Source organism: Puma concolor, chromosome A2 (genome assembly GCF_028749965.1).
Source record: "Puma concolor isolate L17-30 chromosome A2, mPumCon1.1.hap2, whole genome shotgun sequence".
Classification (NCBI taxonomy): domain Eukaryota; kingdom Metazoa; phylum Chordata; class Mammalia; order Carnivora; family Felidae; genus Puma; species Puma concolor.
This window is the reverse complement of record NC_141668.1, coordinates 29,723,766-29,751,122: the sequence shown is the minus strand read 5'-3', so window position 1 is coordinate 29,751,122 and position 27,357 is coordinate 29,723,766. Positions and strand designations below refer to the sequence as shown.

The following is a 27,357-nucleotide window of genomic DNA, read 5'->3' as shown; positions in this document are numbered from 1 at the left end:
ATTGGGTTATCTAAAAGATCTTCCCAGCAAGTGAAGTTTGTGTTAAGATTCTTAGTATCAAGGACCCAGCCGTACAAAGGTAAGAAAGCAGGCAGGCAGAGGGAAAAAGCAAGTGCAATGGTAACAGGCTGAGATGTTGAAGGAACTGCATGAAGTCCAGTAATTGACCAGGGAAACCGAGGGTCAAGGTGAGGTCCCAGAGGTAATGAGGGGCGGGCTAGGGGCAGACCTGTATGGCTTTTTGTAAGGCAGGGTGAGAAGCTGCAACTTGCTTCTTCCTCCATCTCATAATACTCTGTGCACATCTGTCCTGTTACATGTCAACTTGTGTCTCTACCTTAAACTGTGCCTGCCCTACAGAGAACGAAAGGTTTTATTTACCACTATCTAACCAGTGCCTAGCCAGGATCTGAACTGATGTCTCCTGTATGATTAGTCCCATCATCATGCTGTGATAAGACAAAAATCCTAAATCCTGAGGAAGGAAAAAACAATTCTTTTCTATAGTCAGCGTACAAATGAAAGCCAGGCAATTTTCACTCAAATTCCTCAGACTAGCCTGGTTATTTCTACCAGAGACTGTGATGTTTCCCAAGTTTCAGTCAGTTAAAAAGAACATCTTCCAAACTTAATTAAACTCATTTCCACAATCTGAAACGTAAAACTGCCAGCAGAAAACAGCTTTAGCTTCTCTGATTACTGTATGGTTGTCATTAACTGCCGAGTCTCTACCTCAAGCCTATTCCCTAAGTATTCTAAGACATTGTGCCAAATTGTAGCTACCTCAACATAAGTGTTATAATATATGGAAATGGAAAAGCTATTAAGTTACAATTCTAGAAACTGAAATAGGATCAAGCACTACCTTCTAAATAACATATAATGCATGTTTTCCTTTTAAATGACTTACCAACATTTAATTGCCTAATAATTAGCTTCTCATTTGCATGTTAGATTTTCTGTTCGTACTACACAGGGATTCTGCTACAGTTCTATTTACGGCATCCTTATCTAGAAAGGCATACAATAATTCTAGCACAGTTCAGACAAGCCTGGCCAAATAACAGTTTCAGAGTATAAAACCACACAATGCTGCAAATAAACAAACCGGGTTTCTTTGAAAGGGGAGAATTTTTTTTTTTTAAGTGCCTTACTGTGGCCTTGAGGCTTCAGCCTGGTCTGTCTGCAGTTTTTCTCCTCCTTCCACTTCCATTGTACAATAAACAATTCGATTGGGAGCAACAGACTTCAAACCTTGAACTTCCATGATGACAATCTAAAGATAAAAAAAATGTAAATGATACATCAAGTTGGCAGCCTTTAGCAATATACAGAGATAGCAGCATTGACTACAATTAGAATGACCAATTGAATAAATTATCTGGTAACACCAATGGTATTTTTTCTTCCTTAGAATCCACCTGTATTCGTGAAAGGTAAAGTAAATAACATTCTGAAGAATGTTCAATATTTCTGAATGTTCAATATTCTGAAGAATGTTCAAGATTTCTTCAATATTGGAGTTGAAGAATATTGAAGAAATTGAATAAATTTTGAAGAAATTGAAGAAATATTGGCTATTGAAGAAATCTCTCCTGCCAGCTATTACAGTAAGGTTAAATTCTCTAAATATAAGCCCTACTGAATTAATAAGTGAGGTATACACTCAGATCCTTAAAAAACGATGGCAAGTCTGCATCAGGTAAAGCAGAATGACCAATGAAATCTCAGTGAATGTGCTAAAACATGTACAGGTTGAGTTCCACATAAAGTGGAATACGATTTATGAGTGGTACACATCATCATAATACCAATTCACTGTTATGAATATATGACATCAGAATTTTCTATATTCACTTATTTTAGATGACTACTACTATTTATAGAAGAATATGCATTATAGCAGATGTATGTATTATGAAATATGGAAAATTTAACTTGCCAATGAACATCTTTCTACTAACTTCACAAGGAAAAAAAGGACTTCTTCATCCACTAAAAGTATGTGCTAATTTAAGGCAGTTTACTGGAAAAGGGTAGAAGGTGATATTATTTTATGCATCTATAAGTCCTGGAAAAAAGGGAAACAATTTTTTTTCAAGTGAGCCTTTTATACTCATATAAAAGGCTACTGATTTTAAAACACTGTAACCTAATGTTTTCACTGGGTATACACATAAAATATGATTATTGAATATTACATGCTATAGCTTTTTCAACCAAAACTTGCAACCCAAAAGTTTCCTCAGTTCTCAAATTGCATAAAATATATTCAATGGCATTTTCATAATATACATTCATGTCTTTACTGATCTCGTGTTGTATTTGTACAAACAAGATAAACAGCATTCATGCCAAGTAGCTACCAAAATATCCACTAAAAAATCATATATTGATCACTTAATGCATTATTAAATCATTACCCCTTTCATGAATTGTGATATGAATCTGGAGGCAAAAGGTCTCAAGCCATCTTAAAAAAACTATTTTTCCTTTCACTCTCCAGCACAACAGAAGGATTATGTTCATAAATACAAATGCCAAATTTGTTTTTCACAAAAAAATAGGAAACTAATCACTAAAAAAGGTCAAACTCTGAACCATTTTCCTCCTCAATCAAGACTTTTGTCATTTTATTGCAATGAAATGCATACCAAGTCACGAATAAAAATAAGGACTTAACTGAAAACAGACTAAGAACTAATAGATAACAGAATTATCTTTCACAGCTTCCCTAATACATTCAAGGAAGTTGAAGTAAAGCACTTCATCTTATTGATGTAAAGTAAGCAAAAGAAGGTATATATTCTTAATAAATCAGCTTCATTGTTAATCATTTTGAAACTCGTTAGAACTAAGCAGAAACTAAAACAAATGAGATCTGTAACCCTATCGATCAACAGCCAACTCCACATGGACTTACTACCATGACCCTAATGACTTCTTTTTTTGGTCATTTGTAAACTTTTTTTTTTCTTTTTTTAAGTTTATTTGAGAGGGAGCTCGAGCAGGAGAGAGCAGAGACAGAGGGAAAGAGAGAATTCCAAGCAGGCTCCTCACTGTCAGAATAGAGCCTGATGGAGGGGCTCATACTCACTAACTGTGAGATCATGATCTGAGCTAAAACACTTAAACGACTGAGCCACCCAGGTGCCCTGACCCCAATGACTTCTAAATAAAATTTTTGGAAGATGACTTAAAATATAGGAAGCAACAGAATCAGGTACACATGATAAATCTAGAAATGTTTTAGTTCCTATTTGGGAATAGGTTTATTTGCACTGCATCTCTTTCTACAGTGTGTTTAATAGTCAAAGTTCAAAAAAGAAGAAAGGGAGCATATGCTTAACACTATTTCTGTCACCTCTACTACAAGCTACTGTAAACAGGACCTCCTGAAGCATACGACTCAGGAAACTGTTTTCCGCTCTGCCAAACAATACTCCCATCTGTGCCGGGAAGGTTTTATTCTGCAGAACTGCCACTCTCAAAAGAAGGAACTTCTGTTTGGAATCCATACATATACACAAAACAACACAATTCTGCAGCTCTGGTTTCCAAAAGGAGAAAAAAAAAAAATACAGCTAGTCTCAATCATTAATGATAAAGACAGCCCAGAATCCCAAAAACCATCAACTAACCTAATTTTAGGTAACGGTTTCTACCAATTCCCTGCAAGACTTGACAATGCAACTAGAGAAAATAAAACTAGTCTAAATTTCATCTTCTCTTCCCCAATCTCTCCGTGACTGATATGATAAAGATAAAATATACAGAGTTATTCTAGAAGCAAAAAGAAGGGAGGCACGTACAAAATATAAAGCTTGGTAACATGCTTCTGAATTGTCCAGAGTTCTGTGGCATCAGGGTGTGGGCAGGTTTGAGAAAACAAAGCTGAGCAGTATATGGGGACCACATATACCAGAGAAAGAAGTCACAGGGTCTGCAAGCCGAAAACCAGTGAAAACCAAGTGTTCTCATGCCAGCGAAAACCATTCCTCTTCTCTTATGACATGCAGATGCCACTTCATAGATGAACATCTGTTGTCCTCCCCTGATTTGAATATTTAATTTCAGAATCCCATTGTATGGCTTACAGTTTTGTGGCTTAGCTGGTCTCTTGCTTTACTATTCTCTCTGAACTGAAGGCTTCACGAATGGAGAGACCTGAAAGTAATCATGTGTGGCCAACTGCTGCTTTTTGAACCACCAAAGTCCCCAACTCAATCAGTACTTATCAAGCCAGTTGTGTAGCAGGCAGTGTTTTAGGCTCGTGTGATGCCTCAGTAAACAAAAGACCTCAACTTCCCATAGCTTACACTGTAGTAGAATAAATCAGATAATGAATAATAAACATAATAACTGAATTATACAGTAGGTGGTTAAGAGCTGTGGCAAAAATTCAGCTTGAAAACAGAATAGGGTGGGGTGAGAGAAGAGAGCAGTCAGCAGCAATTTTCAGGAGGGTGATAAAATATGAGTTTTTCAAATCTGCACTTACCCTTTAGACCCAGACTTCAGTTCCTAGAAAAAACCTTTCTCACTAGACCAATTCTAAGCTTGACTGATGAAATGTGAGACCCTTAAAGTGGATTAACTACTTGCCTTTCAGAATTTTCTTAGGCTGAGAAGCAAGGCTTGGATAATGGGCCAGGGATAATTATGGAGTTTAGCTAGGCTGAGGTCAGAGGCCCTGGGGACGGAGGGGGACGTGTCTATTCTCTAAGGGGTCTACAGATACATACTGTGTATGTAGTTTGCACTGAATGTGATTTCATTTTGTTGTTGAACACACATCTCCTATTTATAATACTGGGGGCATCATGGAAAAGATCTGTATTATGCTAAGGAAGGAAAATATCTGCCTTTATACACATAGCAATAAAGAACATCAAAATAATTTTATAAATATACAAGCTTCTCAGACCACACAAAATGAAGTTTTAACTCCTATTCTCCCCCAATGCCATTTTACTGCTACATGCTCAGCCCTGTTTAAGACACTGGCGATGAAGCATAGAACAACGCATGGTTTCACACAGACACTAACTCACGAACATGATTTTGTTTTTAAGTAGGGAAAAAGTCCGTAAGAGCCAATTATTTACTATTGTTTACAGTTTTTTAAAGAATAGAGAAAAGAGATGACGTTCTGAACTGTTTCCAGTTCTGCGTGTTTATATAATGGCAGATTTATACATGACAAAAATAAGCTGCTTTACAAATTATAATAAACTCATTTTGTTTCATACAAAGCCTTAAAAAAAACTGGGCACTTTATATCTTGGTCAATAGGAAAACTGAGACAGGTATGCTAAGAAAATTCGACATGTAAGATACTGTGTATTTTCCCTTTAAATATCTCTTTAAGATATTGGAGAGATTGAGAAGAAACCCAGTAATGACAAGAGACTGAGAAGAAAGGCAACAATGGCACAATCATTAGGGAACCCCAGAACTGAGGCTTGAGTCAGAAGAAAACCTATCTCTACTCTGATAGTACATTTAATCTGTTAACCTACACAGAAATCATTAGCCTGGAAGTCAAGAAAGAGAGAGGCAGTTGGCTTATCCTGAAGCCTGAATTTACCTTAGAGTTGAACAGGTGGAGGAAAGAACAAAAAGCACACATTTTTCTGCCACAACCTAAGCGAGCCAAGAGTAAGAAGTATCAACAGGGAAATTTAAAACGGTACCTCCTAAGACTCCATGTACTTTTCTCTGTCAATCCACAAACTCAAATAGCAGTACTGGGTACCAGCAAAGTGACAATTTAACAATGCAAGGAAGGAGTTACAAGTTTTAATTTTTGAGAGAGCTATAAATTTAACCTTGATATTGTGTGTCTGTTTTACGTATAAATACATCAAAATATTACGTGGATTAGCTCAAATACACAGATTAGCAATGAAAAAATGTAATCATGAAAAACATCAAGTGGTTGTGGCAATAAGAGTCCGTATCAATAACTGGTTTCCAGTGAATTATATAAAAATGATGAAACTCTGAAGTCTCAGGAAACACATATTATTTATCTTTTTACAATGTATTTATTTTTGAGAAGGGGGGAGGGGGGAGAGAGGACACGCATGAGCAGGGAAGGGGCAGAGAGCGAAGGAGAGAATCCCAAGCAGGTTCAGCACTATCAGCACAGAGCCCATCACAGGGCTCAAGTGAGATCATGACCCGAGCCAAAATCAAGAGTCAGACACTGAAACTGAGCCACTCAGATGCGCCTCCAGGAGGACAATTTTAAATGTGTCACATCTGTTCCTGGTCCTTAAAATATTATCTATAACAAAAATGGACATCCTGGAAAGGAATAACTACTTATCATCTATATTCACCCAATATTGTGTTTCAAAGCTAGATGGTGTGAGTTGAGGCTAGAAAAACACAAGTGAGGTAGATTAAAAACAAAGCTAAACCAAAGCCTGAAAGCAATTCCCAAATCAGAGATTTAAATCATGTGTTTAAAGAGTGCTTTGGTGTTTAACTTTATCAATAAACGTACACCAGCCTAGTACACCAGCACAAGATGACTTCCCTCAAAACTCATTTTATTATTTAATCCTAAAACTGCTGTTAGGTTTAAAGAGCAATTTGCATTAATTTGCATTCACAACCTGATTGTCTAGCAAATGAAGAATAATGTAACTTCTTCAAAATATATTACACTGCTTTAAATTCAAAGAGTTACCACGAAGGTCAGCAGAAATTATTTTGCAGCCTCATTCAGGCTGTCAGAGGTGAGTATGGGATAAAGACACTTACCTCCAAGGTGAATGACAGCACTACGTCAGATTTTGACAGCTGAATCTCATTCTCATCTCCAATGTCCAAAAAGGCAGAATTCTGTGAACGTTTTAGTTTTTGTAGTTTAAATTCCGGACCACCTTTTGAAACTGGAAGACTCTCCAAATTGGCCATTAGCAAATTCACTGAAGATCGCAACTCTTCTATATACATATTCTCCATTTCTTTTGCTATGAATTTGGGGAAGTTTCTTTCCTTGAAAATAATTTTAAAATAACGTTACAAAAGACATATTTCAATTTTATCATAAAAGATCACATGATGTATATATTTGACTCTCAGAAATTATGATACTCAGTATAAATGCAGCTACCCAATACTTGAGTCTTCAGGCTTTAAAATCATGAGGCTTTGGCAATTTTGATTATGTATAAGAGTACCCTACTCATATCCCTTACTCAGAATCATTATGGTACAAGATGAATTACATTTTCAACATTAACTTTATTTTTGATAAGGTTTTGCTTAAGTAAAAACTGGAAACCTACATGAAAGAAACTTTAGTGTGTGTATCAATCTTAATTAGCCACTGGTAACTTTGAAATGCTTGGGGTAATTGGTCGGTAAGAAAAATGTTCAGTACAGGATGCCTTGCCTGTTGGGAAACAAACATTTTAAATCTCTCCCTTACCACAGATGTGTATTATTGAGAAGATATCCTTTTTATAAAATAAGCATTCAAATTAAAAAATCATGTGAAATAGCAATATGATATTTCTAGAATTTTCACATCTACATATAAAAGAATAATATCAACTTAGAAGAGTCATTTTCTTTTTGGTCACATGAGCACTGACATTTGATCCTTCTATCTCTGCCATCAGATTTTGGTTTCTTTCACTCGATGAAAAGGACATTCCAAGTATCAGTATTCCAAAAAATATTGACAGACATTGCCAAATTGCCCTTAGAGAAGATTATAGCCATTCATATTACTACAAACAGCAAAATGAGACTTCCTCCCGCTACTGGCTCTTCCTTAACCCTTGACAATTGGCATTAGCTCTTTCCTTAGAGGTAGAGAGTTTATAATGGTATCAAGTATGACATACCATATCCACCTACTGCACAAAACTGGCTGGGAATGAAAGCCTAAAGCAGCTACCTTTCAAACAGCTGCCTAATGCCCTAGAAAAGCAGTGCCTTCCTTACAGTTTCCCTTGGCATCATTCAAAGCCTAACCCAAGGAACCCTCATCTCTGAGATAACTGGAACACATCCAGAATGCTCCCATCAACCAGCACCTGACCTGTGACTCACGTGCCCTCGTTTGTTCATGGGATGGAAAGCGACACCTGGCACCACTTCACAAATCAGTCCCAGAGTCCCAGGCCACCTGTTTTTCTTTTCCCCCAGTACAACCTTCACGTATTTCTTTTAACATAATTTACATATAATCAATATTAAAATTGAATATTTATTATCACACAGTAATTAAATACCCACATTCAGAAGGAACGTTTGTAAGATTCTTAAATACCCTTTCAACATTCCTTTATAGTTTGAAGTGACACCCCAAAAACAGTCAGTTTGCAATCCCAGGAAAAACACAAAGCTAGTCAGGTACAGAATACCTTGGCTTCCTTTGGTGAAAAAGAAAAGTTTTGGAATGGTTTCTCAATGTATGTAAAGGAAAAACAAAATTACAAGCAAAATAAGCCATAAAAATAGATTTATAGATTGGTGCACTGACTTTAAAAGTTGTTATGAAAAGTCTCCAAAACTTAGAAATAAGGCAAAAGGGTGAGGGGGGGAAGGTCCTTTCAATGTCCTGTATGGATAAAGGACATCCAAGGGTCATCTGAGGAAATATACTAAGTTCAATTTACTGTTTATTGATGAAAAGTCTCAGGGGCGCCTGGGTGGCTCAGTCAGTTAAGCATCCAACTTTGGCTCAGGTCATGATCTCTCAATTTGTGGGTTCAAGCCCCACAGGAGGCTCTGTGCTGACAGCTCAGAGCCTGGAGCCTGCTCTGGATTCTGTTATCCTCGCTCTCTGCCCCTCCCCCACTAACATTCTGTCTCTCAAAAATGAACGTTAAAAAAAAAAAATTTAAAAAGTGAAATTACATGTTAACCTTACAGAATTTTGTCTGAAAAAGATACAAATAGTGTGTGTCTGGTGAATAAGAGAATCCAATGGTTATACTTTACAACTTTGTTGGAAATTAACCACGTTCAGATTTAATCCATGAATCTTATTTTAACCTTGGCTAAAACCACCTAGTTCTAGTATGTTCTTGAGGTTACTTCATCTATAACTAGTTGGCTTGTTCATTATGCTCTCAATGAAACCTTTATTGTGTGTTCATTGTATATGTGTAGGAGTCATGATTTTTGCCTTTTTAAAATTTTTGTTTTAGCAAAGCAAAAAGAAATACCTTCTTTGAAAGCCTGGATACACCAATTTTCTCTTGTCAAATTTTTAAGGTGTTATTTGATGGAAAACTTACCATCACCATATAAAAGATCCTACTCCTATTTAGCATTAAAAACAACACTTCACTCACTATCATTTTTTAAGGAGGAGACTGGCAGGAATCACCAAAAGTGACTGTTTTATCAGCATTTTCCAACTTTTCAAGAAATAGACTATACTCATTTTTTTTTTCCTCTCTGGGGGAAAAGATAGACAATCCTGCTTTAAAGCTCAGAGGCTTATTAATAGTATTTCATCAACTTTATTTAGCCCGCTTATGTTGCCTCTTTCTTGGAAACAAAATCAAGGGTACTTCAGGCAACTCTATATGTTAAATTTGATCTGTTAAATTAGAAAAGAATCAGAAATGGGTTATTCTCTAGTTTAACTGTGAGTTGCTCTTATAAACCATGGTTTAAAAGTCCTAATTTACTCGCTCATTAGCAGCCCTAACACATGAATATATGTGAAAATGTTTGCTCCATAAAAAAATTCTCAGTATTCAAATTTAGTCACTTTTTAAGTGCTCCTAACCTTCACTAGATGAAGCCTGGACCAGAGTAGTAGGTGGAAGATGGAGACATCTGTCAGATTCTAGAAATACTTTGAAGACAGATGCAAATGGGTTTTCTAATAAATTTGCCATGAAGCACGAGAAAAAGAAGGGAGTCAGAGATGATTCCAAGTTTTTTGGTGTAATCGAAAAGACACCACTGCCAAGAACTGGCCTAACCTGACCACTTAACAGGAGATTTTAAGCACCCTCCCTCCCTTCCAAACTCCTGACTCTACCTTGTCTTTATTTTCTAAACAGTAAATGATCACCCTCCATAATTCAGTTATATAGAACATATATTGCTTATTGTGGGGCTCTCTCAAATGCAAGCTCTGTTAGGGCATAGCAGATATATTTTTGTCTGGTTTTATCCCAAGACAACCACACATTTGTCTGGATGTATCCTAAGCACCTACAACATTGCATAGCTATTTTAGCAGGTGTTCAATAAACACTGAATTTACGGATGGAAAAATTCAGGCTCCAAAAAGTTAAACAAACTTGCCTAATGTTCTATATCTAGGAAATGACAATCATGGATTTGCCTACAGGTTTTTCTGGCTCAGTCCACACCTTTCCGACTACTTCCAAATTAGACCTTGGCTAAAGTATTAAGGTCAGTATTTCTATCCTTTCAAACAGATTTCTGCCCTAGGGCTTCCTTGTTATCGTATTGTGAAGTGTGGTAGGAGGGGTTACTGATTACCAATGATTAGCTAATGGACAACACTTCTGGATTTATCAGATTGAACAGGCAGTTGCACCCAAGAGAGCAAACTAGGTTCTGGAATCAAAGGACCAGGGTTTGAGCCCAGCCTCCAGCACATTATTTGTTATGTAACCTTGAGATCAATAATCTTCCCTAGATCTCAATCTCCTGGTCTATAAAACAGATTCATTGTATCATCTGCCATTGTGGGTTCATAGATTATAGATATACAATGCAACAAGGTCAGTAATTATAATTAGCGCCATGAATATTTTATGAAGATGGCTTATAATTGGTGCAATTAAAGTAGAAAGCAATTAAACATGTTCTATCTGCTATGTCAATATATTCACCAAAAGGCATTTTATTTTTGGTGGCATTTTTCCCCCTTCCAATCCCACTGGCTTCACATCCTTCTCCACACTTTATTTTTTAATGTTTATTTATTTTGAGAGAGAGAGAGAGAGAGAGATTATTTATTTATATATGTATTATTATTATTTGTTTATTTATTTTGAGAGAGAGAGATTATTATTAAAGAGAGAGAGAGATGAGGCACAGTGGGAGTGTGGGATGGGGGGGAGGGGGGAGAGAGTAAGAAAGAATCCCAAGCAGACATGGGGCTGATCTCAGAAACCATGAGATCTTGACCTGAGCTGTAATCAAGAATTGGACACTTGCTTAACCAACTGAGCCATCCAAGTGCCTGGCCCTTCTCCACACTTTTTAAAATGTATCAATGTTTGTGATGGCATCAGCAGGGTATCATCAAAGAGAACCCTCTGTAGGTGCATCACTGACCCTTCTCAAGTCCAGAGGTTATAAACCCACATCCTCCTCCCCAGACCTGGCCTTGAGAAAACACCAAGGCTCTTCTGTTTCATTACTCTCCAGAAATTCATTTAAACTTTATTCTAAAGCATCACATCTTTGGCCAGGCCCTTACAGAAGCAAATCCAACTCATGACAATGTGCGCAGTCTCAGGTACAATCTACATACACCTAGGCAATCTACAAATGCAGCTCTCAGCTCCAGGGTCCTTCCCCACAGGGTCTGGAAGATCTCTCTGGATTCTCTCCCAGCCTTGGGTCTTCTAGAAAAGCAAAGGTCTTTCCAGCCGGTTTCCAATTCAGCTGAGGGTTTTGGGGAAAGTATTTTCTTCTCTAAAGCTTCTAATCGTCTTAATCTAACTTGACTTCCAGGCTATGAATCTGACATTTTTATCTCTGCGATGATGCAGTGCCTCTCCAGATATCCAGACCATAGTAACAAGGCATGCTGCCCTATAGCCACTGCCCTTTGGATGAATATAACTCTCTAGCTCCCAACTCACACCATCCTATGTTTTCATTCATCTGCAGATACTTCCTCGTCTATCTCCGACTTGGTTCTCACAACTTACTCTCCTCTCTGCTACCCAAATTTCTCTCAATTTTCTCTACTTTTCTATTTATCTCCGATTTCTCAACAACTTCCCTACTTTTTAGTTTAACAGACTTTTAAATAAACACAGTATAAGTGTTCTTAAAACTTATACATTATTCACAAATATATTTGTCTTTGCAAAAACAAACGCATTTAAATTGTTAAAATCAGCACAGGATGTGTCTTCTCTAGTGCTGGAAAAGTTCACTATCTTAATTTGGGAGGTGGTCGCACAGTGTATATATATACATATATATATATATATGTGTGTATATATACACACACATTCACTGAGCTGTCAACTATCTGTATACTGTACACATTATACTTAAATTTTAAAGAAATGAGTAATATTCCCTCAATAGGGAGGAGTCATCCAAAAGATGGAGGGAGGGAAAGGAAGAGTCTACCACCAAATATTCAAAGTTTTGCTTAGCAGAAAAAAGGGAAAAAAATCATAGTCTCAGATCAAGAGCACTATAGCCTCAAGTCTATTGGTAAAGACTAAATTTTCCCTTACCACTAATAAATTAATGCATCAATTATACTAAAGAATGAGGCAGATAATGAAGTTCCATGATCTTTAAAGTCTTAAGAAGAAATTCAAGGTTTTTGTTTGAAATTTATTTCCATTACAGGGGTGCCTGGGTGGCTCAGGCAGTTGAGCAGCCGACTTCGGCTCAGGTCATGATCTTGTGGCTCACGAGTTCGAGCCCTGCGTCAGGCTCTGTGCTGACAGCTTAGAGCCTGGAGCCTGTTTTGGTTTCTGTGTCTCCCTCTCTCTCTGTCCCTAACCCACTCGCATTCTGTCTCTGTCTCTCTCAAAAATAAATAAACATCAAAAAAAAATTTTTTTTTAAGAAATTTATTCCTATTACAGAGAAACACAGTGATTGCACAAAATAAAACATTAAATACAGAGACTTTTTACAAGAAACTTCAAGCTGTATCTTTCATCCATTCAAATATTAGTTGACTCCACTATGTGCCAATCACCGTGAATACTTTAGAATATGTGATTTCACATATTTCACAGGGACAATATTTTACTCCCTGATTATATTTAGTGCAATATTAAAATTCTTTTAAATCTGTCAGTTTGAGAAAATCAGGCATGGCTTTAATCTACAAAAGTTACTGAACTTAAATATGTCCTATGTATAAGGAAGGATCTGTAAAATAGATAATATGCCCCATTCAGACAATATGCATTCAGATATTTAGGCTTAAGAAACATGCACACAGAGAAGAAAATGATAAAAATTATGCTGCATTTATCTATACAAAACTTTTTCAGCTCACAGAAATCTACACACAAAGAAGTGTGGCACAGTGTGTCAAAGTTAACCATTTACCTTTGCCATCTTCTCTGCCAGCTGCAAACGACCATCAAGTTCCCTTCTGATCTGAGCAGCTTGCTCATCTGCATTGTCCAGCTTTAAGACAGAAATTACACATATGTGATTACTTAACGGCAGTGACCTACAGTTTAAAGTGAAGATTTAAAGACTCGATTTTTGTTTTTAATAAATTCTCTCAGCTACCTATTGAGAACACAGAACAATGTTTAATTAGGTCAGCAGTCCAATTAAATTTCTTGGGCACCTTTCATTTTAGTTTTGTTCACAAAAAAATTATCCGATTGCTAAAAAAGTTATTCAGTTGCTATAAAAGTTATTCAATTGCTAAGAATCATAGCTCAGTTTACCAAATTCTAATCATAATCATTCTTTGCCCAACGTGTCCAGTAAGCTGTTTCCTTGAAGTTATATTAAATTGGTTAAATCGTTGTTAGGCTTATTCAGTCCATCCTTCTATCTTCTTGAAGGTCAGTTCCTAAGTAGTTCCAGATAGACGAGTCTCTTGTCTTGTTCTTTCAAATTTCCACAGTGTATTTCTGGATGGTGAGATACTGAGTAATGTTTTACTTCTTCGTCAGTTTTATAACAAGTTTGTGCATTAGTGCTAAACTATAAAAGTAGCATTTGATTGACTGATAGAACTTCCTACCCTTTAAGTTTTCATATTCTCCTCATTCTAGTTTTCAACGGACTTAGACTGCCAGGAAACCCTTCTACTCTTCACAGACTGGCACCACATTAGAATTCCATTCTCTTGTACTAAATTTGATTGAAAGCAAGAAAAGCACGTGGTCATTGTTTTTTAAAGATATTTACACAGAAAATTACTTTCACTTATCCAGTGAAATAATCCTTTTCTTATAGATTTTCTTTTAACTTTTCCTCATGATTCCCTTCTCCTGAATTATTCATAATCAATTTCTTTTATTAGTTCATTATAAAAACTGCTAAACTGCGAAGGTCCTATGAGCCATGCGCAGTGGGGGATGCACTGGGTGGGCTACAGATGTTTCTCCCAACTTTAATTCCTTCCCCTTTCTTACTTCCCTCATTAAGAAAACAGGACCACACAATACAACTGTATTATAGTAAAGGCCCACCTAAAGACTGCATTAGTATTGAGTACCACATTAAATGCCTAGGAAAATAGAGATGTATTCCATTTGCTGAAGAACTACAAATGGACCAGATTACATGCTTTAACACGGCCTTAAAAAAGAAAAAAATAATGCCTGAAAAAGAGGAGTGGGGGCAATGCAGCTCAACAGGATGGTGGTGTCGGGGCAAATATAAAGAGTCAAGAAAAGGGGAAGATGTTTCACTAAGAGGGCATCAAAAGTTTGGAGGTGAGATTAATAATCTTGGTAATGGGATGGGGGGGCAGGCAGGGGAAGATACATGGAAAATGGGGCTGGAGAGAGACCAGCTACTTCATAAACTACTATTCACAGCCACATTAGGGAGTCTGGAGTTGGTTCCTACAGCAATGAGAATTCACTGAGAGGTTTTAAACAGGATTTTGGAAAGATCACTCTGTTTCCGGCACTAACAACAGGTTAGAGGGACATAGGAAGTCTATTATTTATTCATTAGAAAGAGAGATCTGGGGTTACTTTCCAAAAAATATGTTTCCAAGTTCATTTAAAAAATCAAATTCTTTTAAAAGACAAGTTTAAAAATAGCCAAGATTTTCTTAAACTAAATTGTTGGTAGACAATTTTCCATGTCATCTCAAAACAAATACAGTTAATAGGAGGCAAAGTCAAACAGTTTCTCTTCACTGTGTCCAAAGTCAAAATAATCTACATTAAAAACTAACAAAACTGTTAAAGAATACGTGGTATGTCTGTTCTAGGTAATGGAAATCAAGGTCCTAAAAACAAAAATTATGTGTAAGAACTTGTAACTATAATACTTCAAATACGTTAAACTTCACACGGAAAATGTTCCGATTTTTGCTTAAATGCTAATCAGTATGTTTCCACAGAAAACTGAAATGAAATGATTACCTGCATGTAAAGAGTTCTAGTTCCACTAAGACACAGTATTTAACATCTTAAAATAAAAGGTCATAGTTCTCCTTCAAACTCAATCACAAAACACTATTTAACATCTTCAAATATTCTTATCTTCGTATTAACAGCCCCTAATTTTAAGTGGGATTATTTGACTTACTTCTGGGTTTTGCAAGAATGATCACTGCAAGAGCCAGTTTTCTGCTACTTCTAAAAAATATTAATACCTTAAGTGCTTTTTCTGAAACAACATAGGCAGACAAAAGCAGAGCGCTGCTGTACCAAACGACCTTTGAATAGCTTTCTCTTCCTTAATAAATTTTCAGAGACCGAACACTAATTTTTGTGACTACTGGTGTCATTTGGTGAAAATAGAACAGCATAATTCCAAACACATTAACAAGAGAGGAAAAGCTAATAAAAACAACCAATAAATTCTTATCTTTGTGTCATGTAATACTAAATACAATTGAAGGAAGTAGATCAGTTGGTTAGCTTTTTTTATTTTTACACATAAGAATGTTAATGTCCCATGCGTTTTGTTTTCTTCTGAGTATTGCCTTTGTTTTCAAATTCATTGAAAGCTTATGTAATTTTTTTTTTCAACATTTATTTTTGGGACAGAGAGAGACAGCATGAACGGGCGAGGGGCAGAGAGAGAGGGAGACACAGAATTGGAAACAGGCTCCAGGCTCTGAGCCATCAGCCCAGAGCCCGACGCGGGGCTCGAACTCACGGACCGCGAGATCGTGACCTGGCTGAAGTCGGATGCTTAACTGACTGCGCCACCCAGGCGCCCCGAAAGCTTATGTAATTTTTATAAATATTTTCTTAAAAGTTGACTTAATTGAAATTAGTTTCACATGTAGTTATAAGAAATAGATACACCCACTGCCCAGTTTCCCCCAATGGCACCATCATACAAAACTATTCTAGCACAACCAGGATATTGACTTTGATATAATCATCCATCTTATCCAGAGTTTCTCAGTTTTATGCTTATTCGTCTTAACCAATTATTTATCTAGATTCACAAGTTCACCACCGCCAGTCAAACACTAAGGAGTTTTAACATCATAAGTTGCCCTTTTATAACCAGACCCATTTCCCTCCAGGAAACCTGCAGTTGGTTTTAATAATAATGCACCTCGGGGCGCCTGGGTGGCGCAGTCGGTTAAGCATCCGACTTCAGCCAGGTCACGATCTCGCGGTCCGTGAGTTCGAGCCCCGCGTCAGGCTCTGGGCTGATGGCTCGGAGCCTGGAGCCTGTTTCCGATTCTGTGTCTCCCTCTCTCTCTGCCCCTTCCCCGTTCATGCTCTGTCTCTCTCTGTCCCAAAAATAAAATAAAAATGTTGGAAAAAAAAAAAAATTTAAAAAAAAAAATAAAAAAATAATAATGCACCTCTTTTCACAATGTCTAAAAATAAATTCTAAAAAGGCAAATGGGTTTTCTTTTACTTTCCATTATGAAATTGGACATGGCCTCTTATGAGGTTAACATTTGTCAACAGTAGATGGGGGGGGGGGGGTCTCAGACCTCTTAAATCTTCAAGTTCACCACCTGAGTTCTTTCCTCAAAGCATATGGCCCTACATAGCATCTACTCATTGACAACTCCCAAGCATGTATTTCTAGCTCCAATCCTTCATTAGAGTTTGACTTACATTTCCAGCTGCCTATTTACCATTTCTGTTTGCATGAAGAGAAGGCTCATTGCACTAGTAAGCCCAAAATGCAATCTTGATTTCTAGTAGCCTGTCCCAATCACTCCTTTGATGAATAATGCCGTGTCATACAAATGCTCAAGCCCAAAGCCTACGTGTCATCTTTAACCTTCCCCTTTGTCTCACGGCCCACATCCAATCCAACCTTGAGCCATGCAGGGTGAAACCTAGATCACATTGTTGAGGCAGACCAGAATTGAGGTACTCAAGAGTTCTTGGCCAGGACCACTTTTCTGGGGAGTGGAGTGTTTCCTTAGCCACTTCAAGTACATCTCCTCTCATCAGAACACTTGTACCTATGGTTATGGTGAACATAATTCTTTTCCTTTTCTGAACCCTCAAGAGAACATGGGTTTTTATACCACTCCCTCCACCCCCTTCTCAAAAAATAAAAATAGAAAAAAAGGAGAAGTCTGGTTAGGTGGTTTACAGATGTGGGACATCAGATTTTAAAATGCTGGGTAACAGGGGCACCTGGGTGGCTCAGTAGGTTAAGCGTCCAACTTCAGCTCAGGTCATGATCTCACGGTTCATGGGTTCGAGCCCTGTGCTAGGCTCTTTGCTGACAGCTCACAGTCTGGAGCCTGCTTCAGATTCCACGTCTCCCTCTCTCTTTGCCCCTTCCCCGCTGTGTGCGTGTGCATGCGCTCTCTCAAAAATAAACATTAAGAAAAATTAAAATAAAATAAAATGCTTGGTAACACCAGAGTACCTGGGTGGCTCAGTCGGTTGAGCATCCAACTCTTGATTATGGCTCAGGTCATGAGCTCACGGTTCTTAAGATTGAGCCCCACATTGGGCTGTGTCCTGAAAGCACAGAGCTTGCTTGGGATTCTTGCTCTCTCTCAAAACAAAGAAATGTTAAAATAATAAAAGAAAAAAATTAAATGCTGGGAAACACAGCTGTCTCTAATGCCTGATTTGGGGTATGAGATAAAATGGGGATATGCAGACTCTGGAATTCATGGTAGGGACTAGACATAAGTTTCATTCCACAAGGGCAACTTCATTTTTAAACTTCATTTTCTTTTAAATTCTTGATTTCAACACTTTTTGACAATAGATGACTTAACTCACAGGTGTCCTTTCCTGGCACAGAATATTTTCCCAGTCTTTTAAAGGGAGTTATTCAACCCTGACCATAACAGATGCCCAAATGTATCTTTATTCTCTGTAATGCCCCTAGTATCCACTACACAGAGCATTTTCAATTATTAATTGAAAATTATCAATTTCAATTATCAAGAGATGTTTCTGGAATGGCAAATATTTAGTACAGGAAATGTACTTTTATTTCCCTCCTATTCATTACACAGAAATTACTGTTTCCACATTCAGAATCCTCTGGCACAGAAGATTTTTCAGGTCTTTTAAAAAGGGTCAATCAACCCTGACCATAACAGGTGCCCAAATGTAGCCTTATTCCCTGCAATGCCTCTACTATCCACTATACAAAGCATTTTCCATGATTAATTGAAAATTAGCAATTTCGATACCATTTCAAAATCAATTACCATATTCAAAAATCAGTGACCACCCCAACGATGAAAATATTTCACTAGCTTAATATTTAATACAGAAAGTGAATTTTTATTTTCCTCTTGTTTTTACACAGGGATTATAATTTCCTTAATTAAAATTCTCTAGGCTAGGGAATTCTTAACCTGGACCTTTGGGGGTTCTGAATTACTCAAGTTGTGAGCAAAATTTTGTAGAGTTATGCATTTTTTTCCCCCTCAGGGAATGGCTTGACTTTCATACCTTACTCAAAGGGGTGGAAACTCCCTAACTCAAACAAAGTAAAGAACAATGCTGTAAGGACATCATCTTTCTAGAAGCTTCTATATCCTAGAAGAGGCTATATGGCTTTTAAAAAATAAACCATGGGAAATGGTCACCTCAGACCTACACATCATCAACCTTACTCTTACAGAGATTTGTTAAATCTTTGTAAAGGGATGCTAAGACACAGACTCTCAATAGTGTTGGCAATGGTCCACAGTTACTTTATCAACTCTATTTACCCTTTCCTACACCTACCATATAGCAACCACTACGAAAGCTCATCAGTACCTACAAAAGTAAGGGCCTTCCAGAAGTTCACACTTTATGTCGAAAACAGTAAAAACAGTACACGGAACAGAATATAATTGCCACAAGAAAGTTACTGATCAGGTGCTGTAAGAATTCAGTAATGAGAGAGTTGTGTTTCCTGGTTGATTAGTAACAGGATGGATTCGTGAAGATGGAAATAGTAAAAGGTGGAGGAGAAAATGCTGACCTGATGCAGCAGTCTATTTTGGTCTTGACTTACCAATCTCTAACCCTAGGCTGTCTTTGCCACATTCCCCTCATGTCCTTGGAAACAGTTCTGAAAAGAGATCTCAGGGATCAGCACATCTCCCTTTGCAGAAAGGCCTCAGGAGGACCCAAAGCCTATGTGGTGTCCAAGTCTAAAATTTTCACAAACTGTAATAAACAGCAATAAAATAACATTACCAAGTTCCATCTAACACCTTCATTTTACAACTTGTGATATTCTTTCAATGCTTTAAAAACTATAAATATCAAATATTTGAGTTCATTAAATTTGCTCATCTTTAAAAAAACGATCATTTATAAAAAGCACTTTTCACAGCGCTGTTTAGCATCATTACCCTCTCCTATCAATCTATTTTCTAGAACCAGGATAACTGTATTAACACTGTCAATCACTAAAAAGGGGAATAGCTGTTTTCCCATAATGATGCCTTTGTGTGTGCCAACCTTACTCAATTATGTCCTTTCTCCCACTGAAGAAATTAGTATTCTCTCCAACTCCATACTCCAATTATGGCATACCTCTTTTCAAATTATATTGTTATTTTCTTGCAATACTCATCTTTATCCTTTAGTATGAAAAATGCAAGGAGACTAGGATTTGTTATATAAACTTCATGTTTTCCCTAAGATTAATCCATATGCTGGTCCGCTGTATTTATATTATCTATAAATCCAGTGATTTATAGATAATACATCATGAGAAGTAAGCAGTACAAACCTAACACGGATTCCAAAAGAACACTTCAACACTTTATCACGTAATTTTCTAGTAGCCCAGTGTTTATTTGACACTATCAAATATACATGGATTTTGCAACAGGACCTAAAACCACTCATCAAAAAGCTTTAAGTGTTAATTTACTTCATCTATAAATTGTGTTAATTTTTGTTATTACTTGAACCACAGATTTATCATAAAGATAGCACCTAACTCTACCTACTACTTCTGTTTTCTGTGCTGCCTCCCCACCTCCTCATGCCTACACACACACACACACACACACACACACACACACACACAGGTTCTTGGCTATTCTAGATATCAGAGTATCTCCAGTTACTTCTCAAAACAGTATCATTAGTCAGTACATACCACTGGCCTTTCCCCTGAGTTTCAGCTCTCCAGGTGAAGGCAAGGCCTTTCCTTTTAGGCACCCACAAAGTCCTCAAACTAAAACTGAACCTGTTCTTGTGCTGTTTCGAAGGGGCACATGCCACCCCAATGTTTACAGCAGTGCTATCAACAATAGCCAAAGTATGGAAAGAGCCCAAAAGTTCATCAACAGATGAATAAAGAACATGACGTATATGTATACAATGCAGAATTACTCGTCAATCAAAAAGAATGAAATCTTGCCATTTCCAACAAATGGATGGAACTAGAGTGTATTATGCTAAACAAAATTAGAGAAAGACAAATATCATATGACTTCACTCATTATGTGGATTTTAAGATACAAAACAGATGAACATAAGGGAATGGAAGCAAAACTAATATAAAAACAAGGAAGGAGACAAAACATAAGAGACTCTTAAATACAGAGAACTGAGGGTTGCTGGAGGGGTTGTGGATGGAGAGATGGGCTAAATGGGTAAGGGGCATTAAGGAAGACACTTGTTGGGATGAACACTGGGTGTTATACATATGGGATGAATCAATGGAACTTATTCCTAAAATCATTACTGCATTGTATGCTAACTCGGATGTAAATTAAAAAAATAAGTAAAATTTCAAAAAAACAATCTGTTCTTTATCATCCACTCTTCAACATAGCTTTCTATTTCTACATAGAATTCCCACTACCCTTGATCACGCTACAGTCACAGAGGGAGGAAGAGAGATGAGGAAAGGAGAGAAAGGACTAAATAAATCAATATGAATAGAGAGAATGATACCCAAACACCTCAGCTTAGTATTAAGGTCCTCCCAAATTTTGTACCAATCTATATTTTTAAGCTCTTGGATAATTCCATTATCTATACAAGTCAGTTTGTTTAGTGTTTACTGAACATGTTACATTTTCCCAGTCATGCATTTTGCTTGTGTTTCTTTCTTCTGCCAGTGACACTTCTCTTACCTACCTTCACTGTCCTGATCAATCTTAAAATCTGAGATTACCTTACCAATCATTTAATAATAAAGCAGGTACTATCTCATGACATATCTTTCATAGTTTCCTATTATTGTTGAACTTCAGATATTTATGACCACTACCTCAGCCTGCAATGTATGCCTCTTGTCAGCCCAGCCTACCCAGAGGGGTAAAACAACTCCATCTCGAATAGGGGAACTCAAAGAACTAGTGTAAATTTTAATTCAAATACAAAGAATGTCCAAGACATTCCCTCCAAGCTGACCCATCTTCTGTGAATCAATCCCCCTGAAAAAACCAAAACCTCTTTCCTCCCTTTTTCTTGGTCACTGGGAATCAGCCAACAACATGGTAAACTCTCTTTGTAATGTCATACAACAAAAAGAATATAATCAGAAAATGAAGTTATTCCCATACTCTCAAAAGAGACACTTGCATATATGATGTTATGTATGATTCAGGTAACATCACATGTGCTAGAGGCAAAGCATTGAAAGAATTCCATTGTATCTATCGTATAGATTATGTATAAAAAACCTGACTCAGAAATAGCAGTTCTGCCATGGGTCCTTGTAGAACAGTTCTAAGAGTCTTAAAAATGCATTTCCCAGAAGGAAGAAAGAACATACTTATTTCAACATAATAAGCCCATAGCTAACAACATACTCAATGGTGAAATATTAAAAGCTTTTCCTCTAAGATGAGGAGTAACACAGGGGCACCTACCCTCAGTACTACTATTGAAGATAATACTAGAAGACCTAGCTAGAGCAACCTGGCAACAAAAAAGAAATAAAAGGTATCAGAACTGCAAAGAAGTAAAATGGTCTTTACTTGTAGAGAATAAGGTTTGATGTACAGAAAATCCTAGACTCAACCAAAAACCTATTAGATCTAATCAATGACTTTAGTAGTAATAGGATACAAAATTAACATAGAAAAACCAGTAGTGTTTCTATACAGTAACAATGAATTTTCTCAAAAAGAAATTTTAAAATGCCATTTACAATAGCATCAAAAACAAAATATTTAAGCATAAATTTTACTAAGGAGGTCAAAGATCTCTACTCTGAAAACTACAAGACATTGGTAAATAAAATTGAGGAAATCAAAGAAAACACATATAAATGGAAAGGTTTCCCATGTTCATAGCCTGGAAGACCCTATAAAGATTCCAATGGCATTTCTTTTTTATAGAAGTAGAAAAAATATGCCTAAAATTTACATGGAACCACAAAAAATCCTGAAAAGCCAAAGAAATCCTGAGAAAGAACAAAAGCAGGAGGCATCATACTTCCTAATTTCGACCTATACTATAAAGTTACAGTCGTCAAAAACAGTACGGCATGGACATGAAAACACACAAAGATGAATAGAACAGGTCCAGAGCCCAGAAATAAACCCAACAATGTATAATCAACTAATATTTGACAAAGGAGCCAAGAATGCTCAATGGAGAAAAGACAATCTCTTTAATCAATAATGCTGGGATAATTAGGTATTCATATGTAAGAGAATGAAACTGGACCCATATCTTCCACCCCTCACAATATTTAACAAATGGATTAAAGGCTTAAATATAAAACCTGAAACTGTGAAAATCCTAGAACAAAGGAATAAAGCTCCTTGACTGGGGTCTTGGTAATGATTTATTTGCTTTTATATACACTGAAAGCAAATGCAACAAAATCAAATATAAACAAGTATTAACTATAGGACGCTAAAAAGTTTCTGCTCAGCAAAAGAAACCAACAGTGAAAAGAAAACCCACGGAATAAAAAAATATTTTCAAACCATACATCTTAAAAGAAGTTAGTATCCAAAACACATAAAGAATTCATACAAATCAAAACAAAAACAAAACACCACAATTTAAAAAATGAGCAAAGGACCTGAATAGATATTTCTCCAAAGAAGATATATGAAAGACCAACAGGTACATGAAAATACACCTAACTTGATAAGTCACTAGGGAAATGCAAATGAAAACCACAAAAATGTCACCTTATGCCTGTTAGAACAGCCATCATCAAAATGACAAGAGATAACAAATGCTGGCGTGGATGTGGAGAAGAGGGAACCTGTGTGCACTGTTGGTGGGACTATAATTTGGTGCCGTCACTATGGAAAACAGTATGGAGGATTCTCACAAAATTAAAAATACAACAACCATATGGTCCAGCAATTCCACTTCTGGGAATATATCCAAAGGAAATGAAAACACAAGCTTGAAAAGATATCTGCACCATGTTCGTAGCAGCATTATTTACAATAGCCAAGACATGGAAACAACCTAAATGCCCATCGATGGATGAATGGATCAAGAAGTTGTAGTATATATATACAATGGAATATTATTCACCCATAAAGGAGAAGAAATCCTACCATTTGCAATAACATGTATCGAACCTGAAGGCATTATGCTGAGTAAGTCATAGAAAAGTAAATACTGTAGGATTGCTTGTGTGCAATCTAAAAAAATTTTTTTTCTAATTGAAAAAACAAAACTCAGAGATCAGAATTGTGGTCACCAAAGGCAGAGGGGGTTGGGAGGGAAGGAAACTGGAGGAAGGTGGTCAAAAAGCCCAAACTTCCAGTTATAACATAAATAAGCACTAAGGATATACTGTACAGCATGAGGAATATAGCTAGGACTGCTGCAGGATATATAGGAAAAGCTAAGAGTTATCATCACAAGGGAAAACAAAGTTCTGTTTTCTTTTTATTGTATCTATAGGAGAAGACAGAACTTGGTTAAACCTGTGTGGTAATCATTTCACAATATACGTGAACCAAACAATCATGCTGTACATTTTAAACTTATACAAAGACATAGGTCAATTATTTTTCAATAAAACTAAGAAAGATCACTTCCCAAACCACACTTTCATTTGAATGCTAAAGAAGTAGGGGAAAGATGAATGAGTTAATTACATATAAGATTACCCTATGTGAACTGAACTGTATTAAATAATGGATCAAAGTGTCCAAAAGCAAGAACATAAGAATTTAACCTCAAATCTAAAAACCATGAGACTTCAATAGCCTGAAGACAATGCATGCATATTCTCTAAAATGGTAGGTGGCAAAATTTGAAATATCATAGAATCTTCAGTATTTCATTTATACTAACATTTTATCTTCCAGACAAAAGTAACATGCTAATACTTTCAAGCAACTACTAACTATATTCACTTCAATAGTTGAGTGTACATTCACATTAATAATTAAATAATGCTGAAATTGAGAGAGTTTAAGTAACAGACACTAATCAAGGATATTAGAAAACTTTGTCCCAGTACATTAGAACTCCAGCTTCATCAAGATTAATAAGAACTAAATTTATACAGCACTTATGACATATAAGAAACTCTTCTATGTTTTTATAAACATGATGGCATTTAAGCCTCAAAGCAACCCTATGGGATAGGTGATAACTTTATCCCATTTTAGTGATGAAAAATCTGAAGCACAGACTGCTTTAAGCAATTATCCAGGGTCAAGGTCACAGAGTTAATAAGGGGCAGGGCAGTTTGAGTGCAGGGTTCAACTTAACTACCTCACACTCAATTTCCATTCTTTCTGTCATTCGCTCTATCCAGGAGTACCCACAATAGGAAGCACATTAAATATTGTCAAATTAATGATACAAAGATTCAATATCCCATGTTCAATGAAGTAGAAGAGGCATATATAAATATAATGCAAAGTAGAATATGGTAGGCTTTTGGGTAATGATAAGGAATTGTAAATTTCTCTTTTTTTTTGGGTCCTCTCCCAGTATTTAAGAAAAATGGGGACAGGAGCAGGGAAATCTTCATGCAAGTGGACCTTCTCTTGCGTCTTGAAGAATTAATATGGAATTTGAAGTGAAGAGAATATTAAGAGACAAAATTAAAATATAAGAAAATACAGGGAGCGATTCAATTTACATGGAACACAGGGTATGTAAAGATTTGTTACATGGGAAATAACATAAGCAAGGCACGTGGAGCCAGATTGAACACTGAGGTGGTGTTAGCTTCATTCTGTTGACAGAGAGGAGCCATTTTCTTTTTCTTTCCTATTCATAGTTGGGTTATGATGAGAAGGGGATGGTGCTCCAATAATACTAATCTGGCAACAAAAATACATTAAGGTTGGGAAGGGGAAGCAGTTAAATTACTGCCATGCTCCATATGCTGTGCTCATAAGTGAAGTCTGGAGCGAGGGCAATGACCATGGAAATAAGAGAGAGGACTCTTTAACAAACGGTGCTGGGAGAACTGGACAGCAACATGCAGAAGGATGAAACTAGACCACTTTCTTACACCATTCACAAAAACAAACTCAAAATGGATAAAGGACCTGAATGTGAGACAGGAAACCATCAAAACCCTAGAGGAGAAAGCAGGGAAAAACCTCTCTGACCTCAGCCACAGCAATTTCTTACTTGACACATCCCCAAAGCCAAGGGAATTAAAAGCAAAAATGAACTACTGGGACCTCATGAAGATAAAAAGCTTCTGCACTGCAAAGGAAACAATCAATAAAACTAAAAGGCAACCAACGGAATGGGAAAAGATATTTGCAAATGACATATCAAAGGGCTAGTATCCAAAATCTATAAAGAGCTCACCAAACTCCACACCCGAAAAATAATCCAGTGAAGAAATGGGCAGCAAACATGAATAGACACTTCTCTAAAGAAGGCATCCAGATGGCCAACAGGCACATGAAAAGATGCTCAACATCACTCCTCAACAGGGAAATACAAATCAAAACCACACTCAGATATCACCTCACGCCAGTCAGAGTGGCCAAAATGAACAAATCAGGAGACTATAGATGCTGGCGAGGATGTGGAGAAACAGGAACCCTCTTGCACTGTTGGTGGGAATGCAAACTGGTGCAGCTCCTCTGGAAAAGTGTGGAGGTTCCTCAAAAAATTAAAAATAGACCTACCCTATGACCCAGCAGTAGCACTGCTAGGAATTTACCCAAGGGATACAGGAGTACTGATGCACAGGGGCACTTGTACCCCAATGTTTATGGCAGCACTCTCTACAATAGCTAAATTATGGAAAGAGCCTAAATAAATGTCCATCCACTGACGAATGGGTAAAGAAATTGTGCTTTATATACACAATGGAATACTACTTGGCAATGAGAAAGAATAAAATATGGCCTTTTGTAGCAACGTGGATGGAACTGGAGAGTGTTATGCTAAGTGAAATAAGTCCTATAGAGAAGGACAGATTCCATGTGTTCACTTTTATGTGGATCCTGAGAAACTTAACAGAATACCATGGGGGAGGGGAAGGGAAAAAAATATGGTTAGAGAGGGAGGGAGCCAAAACATAAGAGACTCCTAAAAACTGAGAACTGAGGGTTTATGGGGGGTGGGAGGGTGGGGTGTGTGGGTGATGGGTATTGAGGAGGGCACCTGTTGGGATGAGCACTGGGTGTTGTATGGAAACCAATTTGATAATAAATTTCATAATAAAAAACAAATAAGAGAGATGATACAGCATTATGGAGAAAGCAGCAGTGCAGGTAATTGGGCTGGGAAGACATAGAAGGACCGATGGTTATGAGTCAGAAGGCTAACACAAATAAAAGAAGAATCGTGTTTGGGATGCGAACAAATGGCATTTTGAACCTGTTGTGTCTCAGGAGTCTCAGATTCATCAGTTTGCCCTGGGCTATAGTGAGACAGAATGGAGAGGGAGGAGCTGACCTACGTAAAAAGGGTAAAAAGGCACTAATACTCAAAATAAGCAAAACACAGTGAGTGGTGGTGGTGTTTTTATCACTGCAGTATTTTTCAGTGGATCTAACTCAATGCAACAAAAACAGTAGCATCTCATTTCTCAAAAATAGGGTAGTGAGCCTGTTTCTAATTTTCAAACACTATTGCTCTTAGTATCATACCA

General features: G+C 37.0%; 1 protein-coding gene across 15 annotated transcripts in view; it reads right to left on the bottom strand.

The window, feature by feature from the left end:
- CADPS2 (calcium dependent secretion activator 2) overlaps positions 1-27,357 on the bottom strand; it is a 553,951-nt gene that overhangs the window by 314,661 nt on the left and 211,933 nt on the right. For all 15 annotated transcript variants that reach the window (XM_086691294.1, XM_086691303.1, XM_086691260.1 and 12 more), the window contains exons 4-6: positions 13,282-13,362; positions 6,775-7,011; positions 1,155-1,276 (exon numbers count right to left, since the gene is read on the bottom strand). In XM_086691294.1, coding sequence (XP_086547420.1) covers positions 1,155-1,276; positions 6,775-7,011; positions 13,282-13,362 — 440 coding nt within the window. The remainder of the gene's footprint in view (positions 1-1,154; positions 1,277-6,774; positions 7,012-13,281; positions 13,363-27,357) is intronic.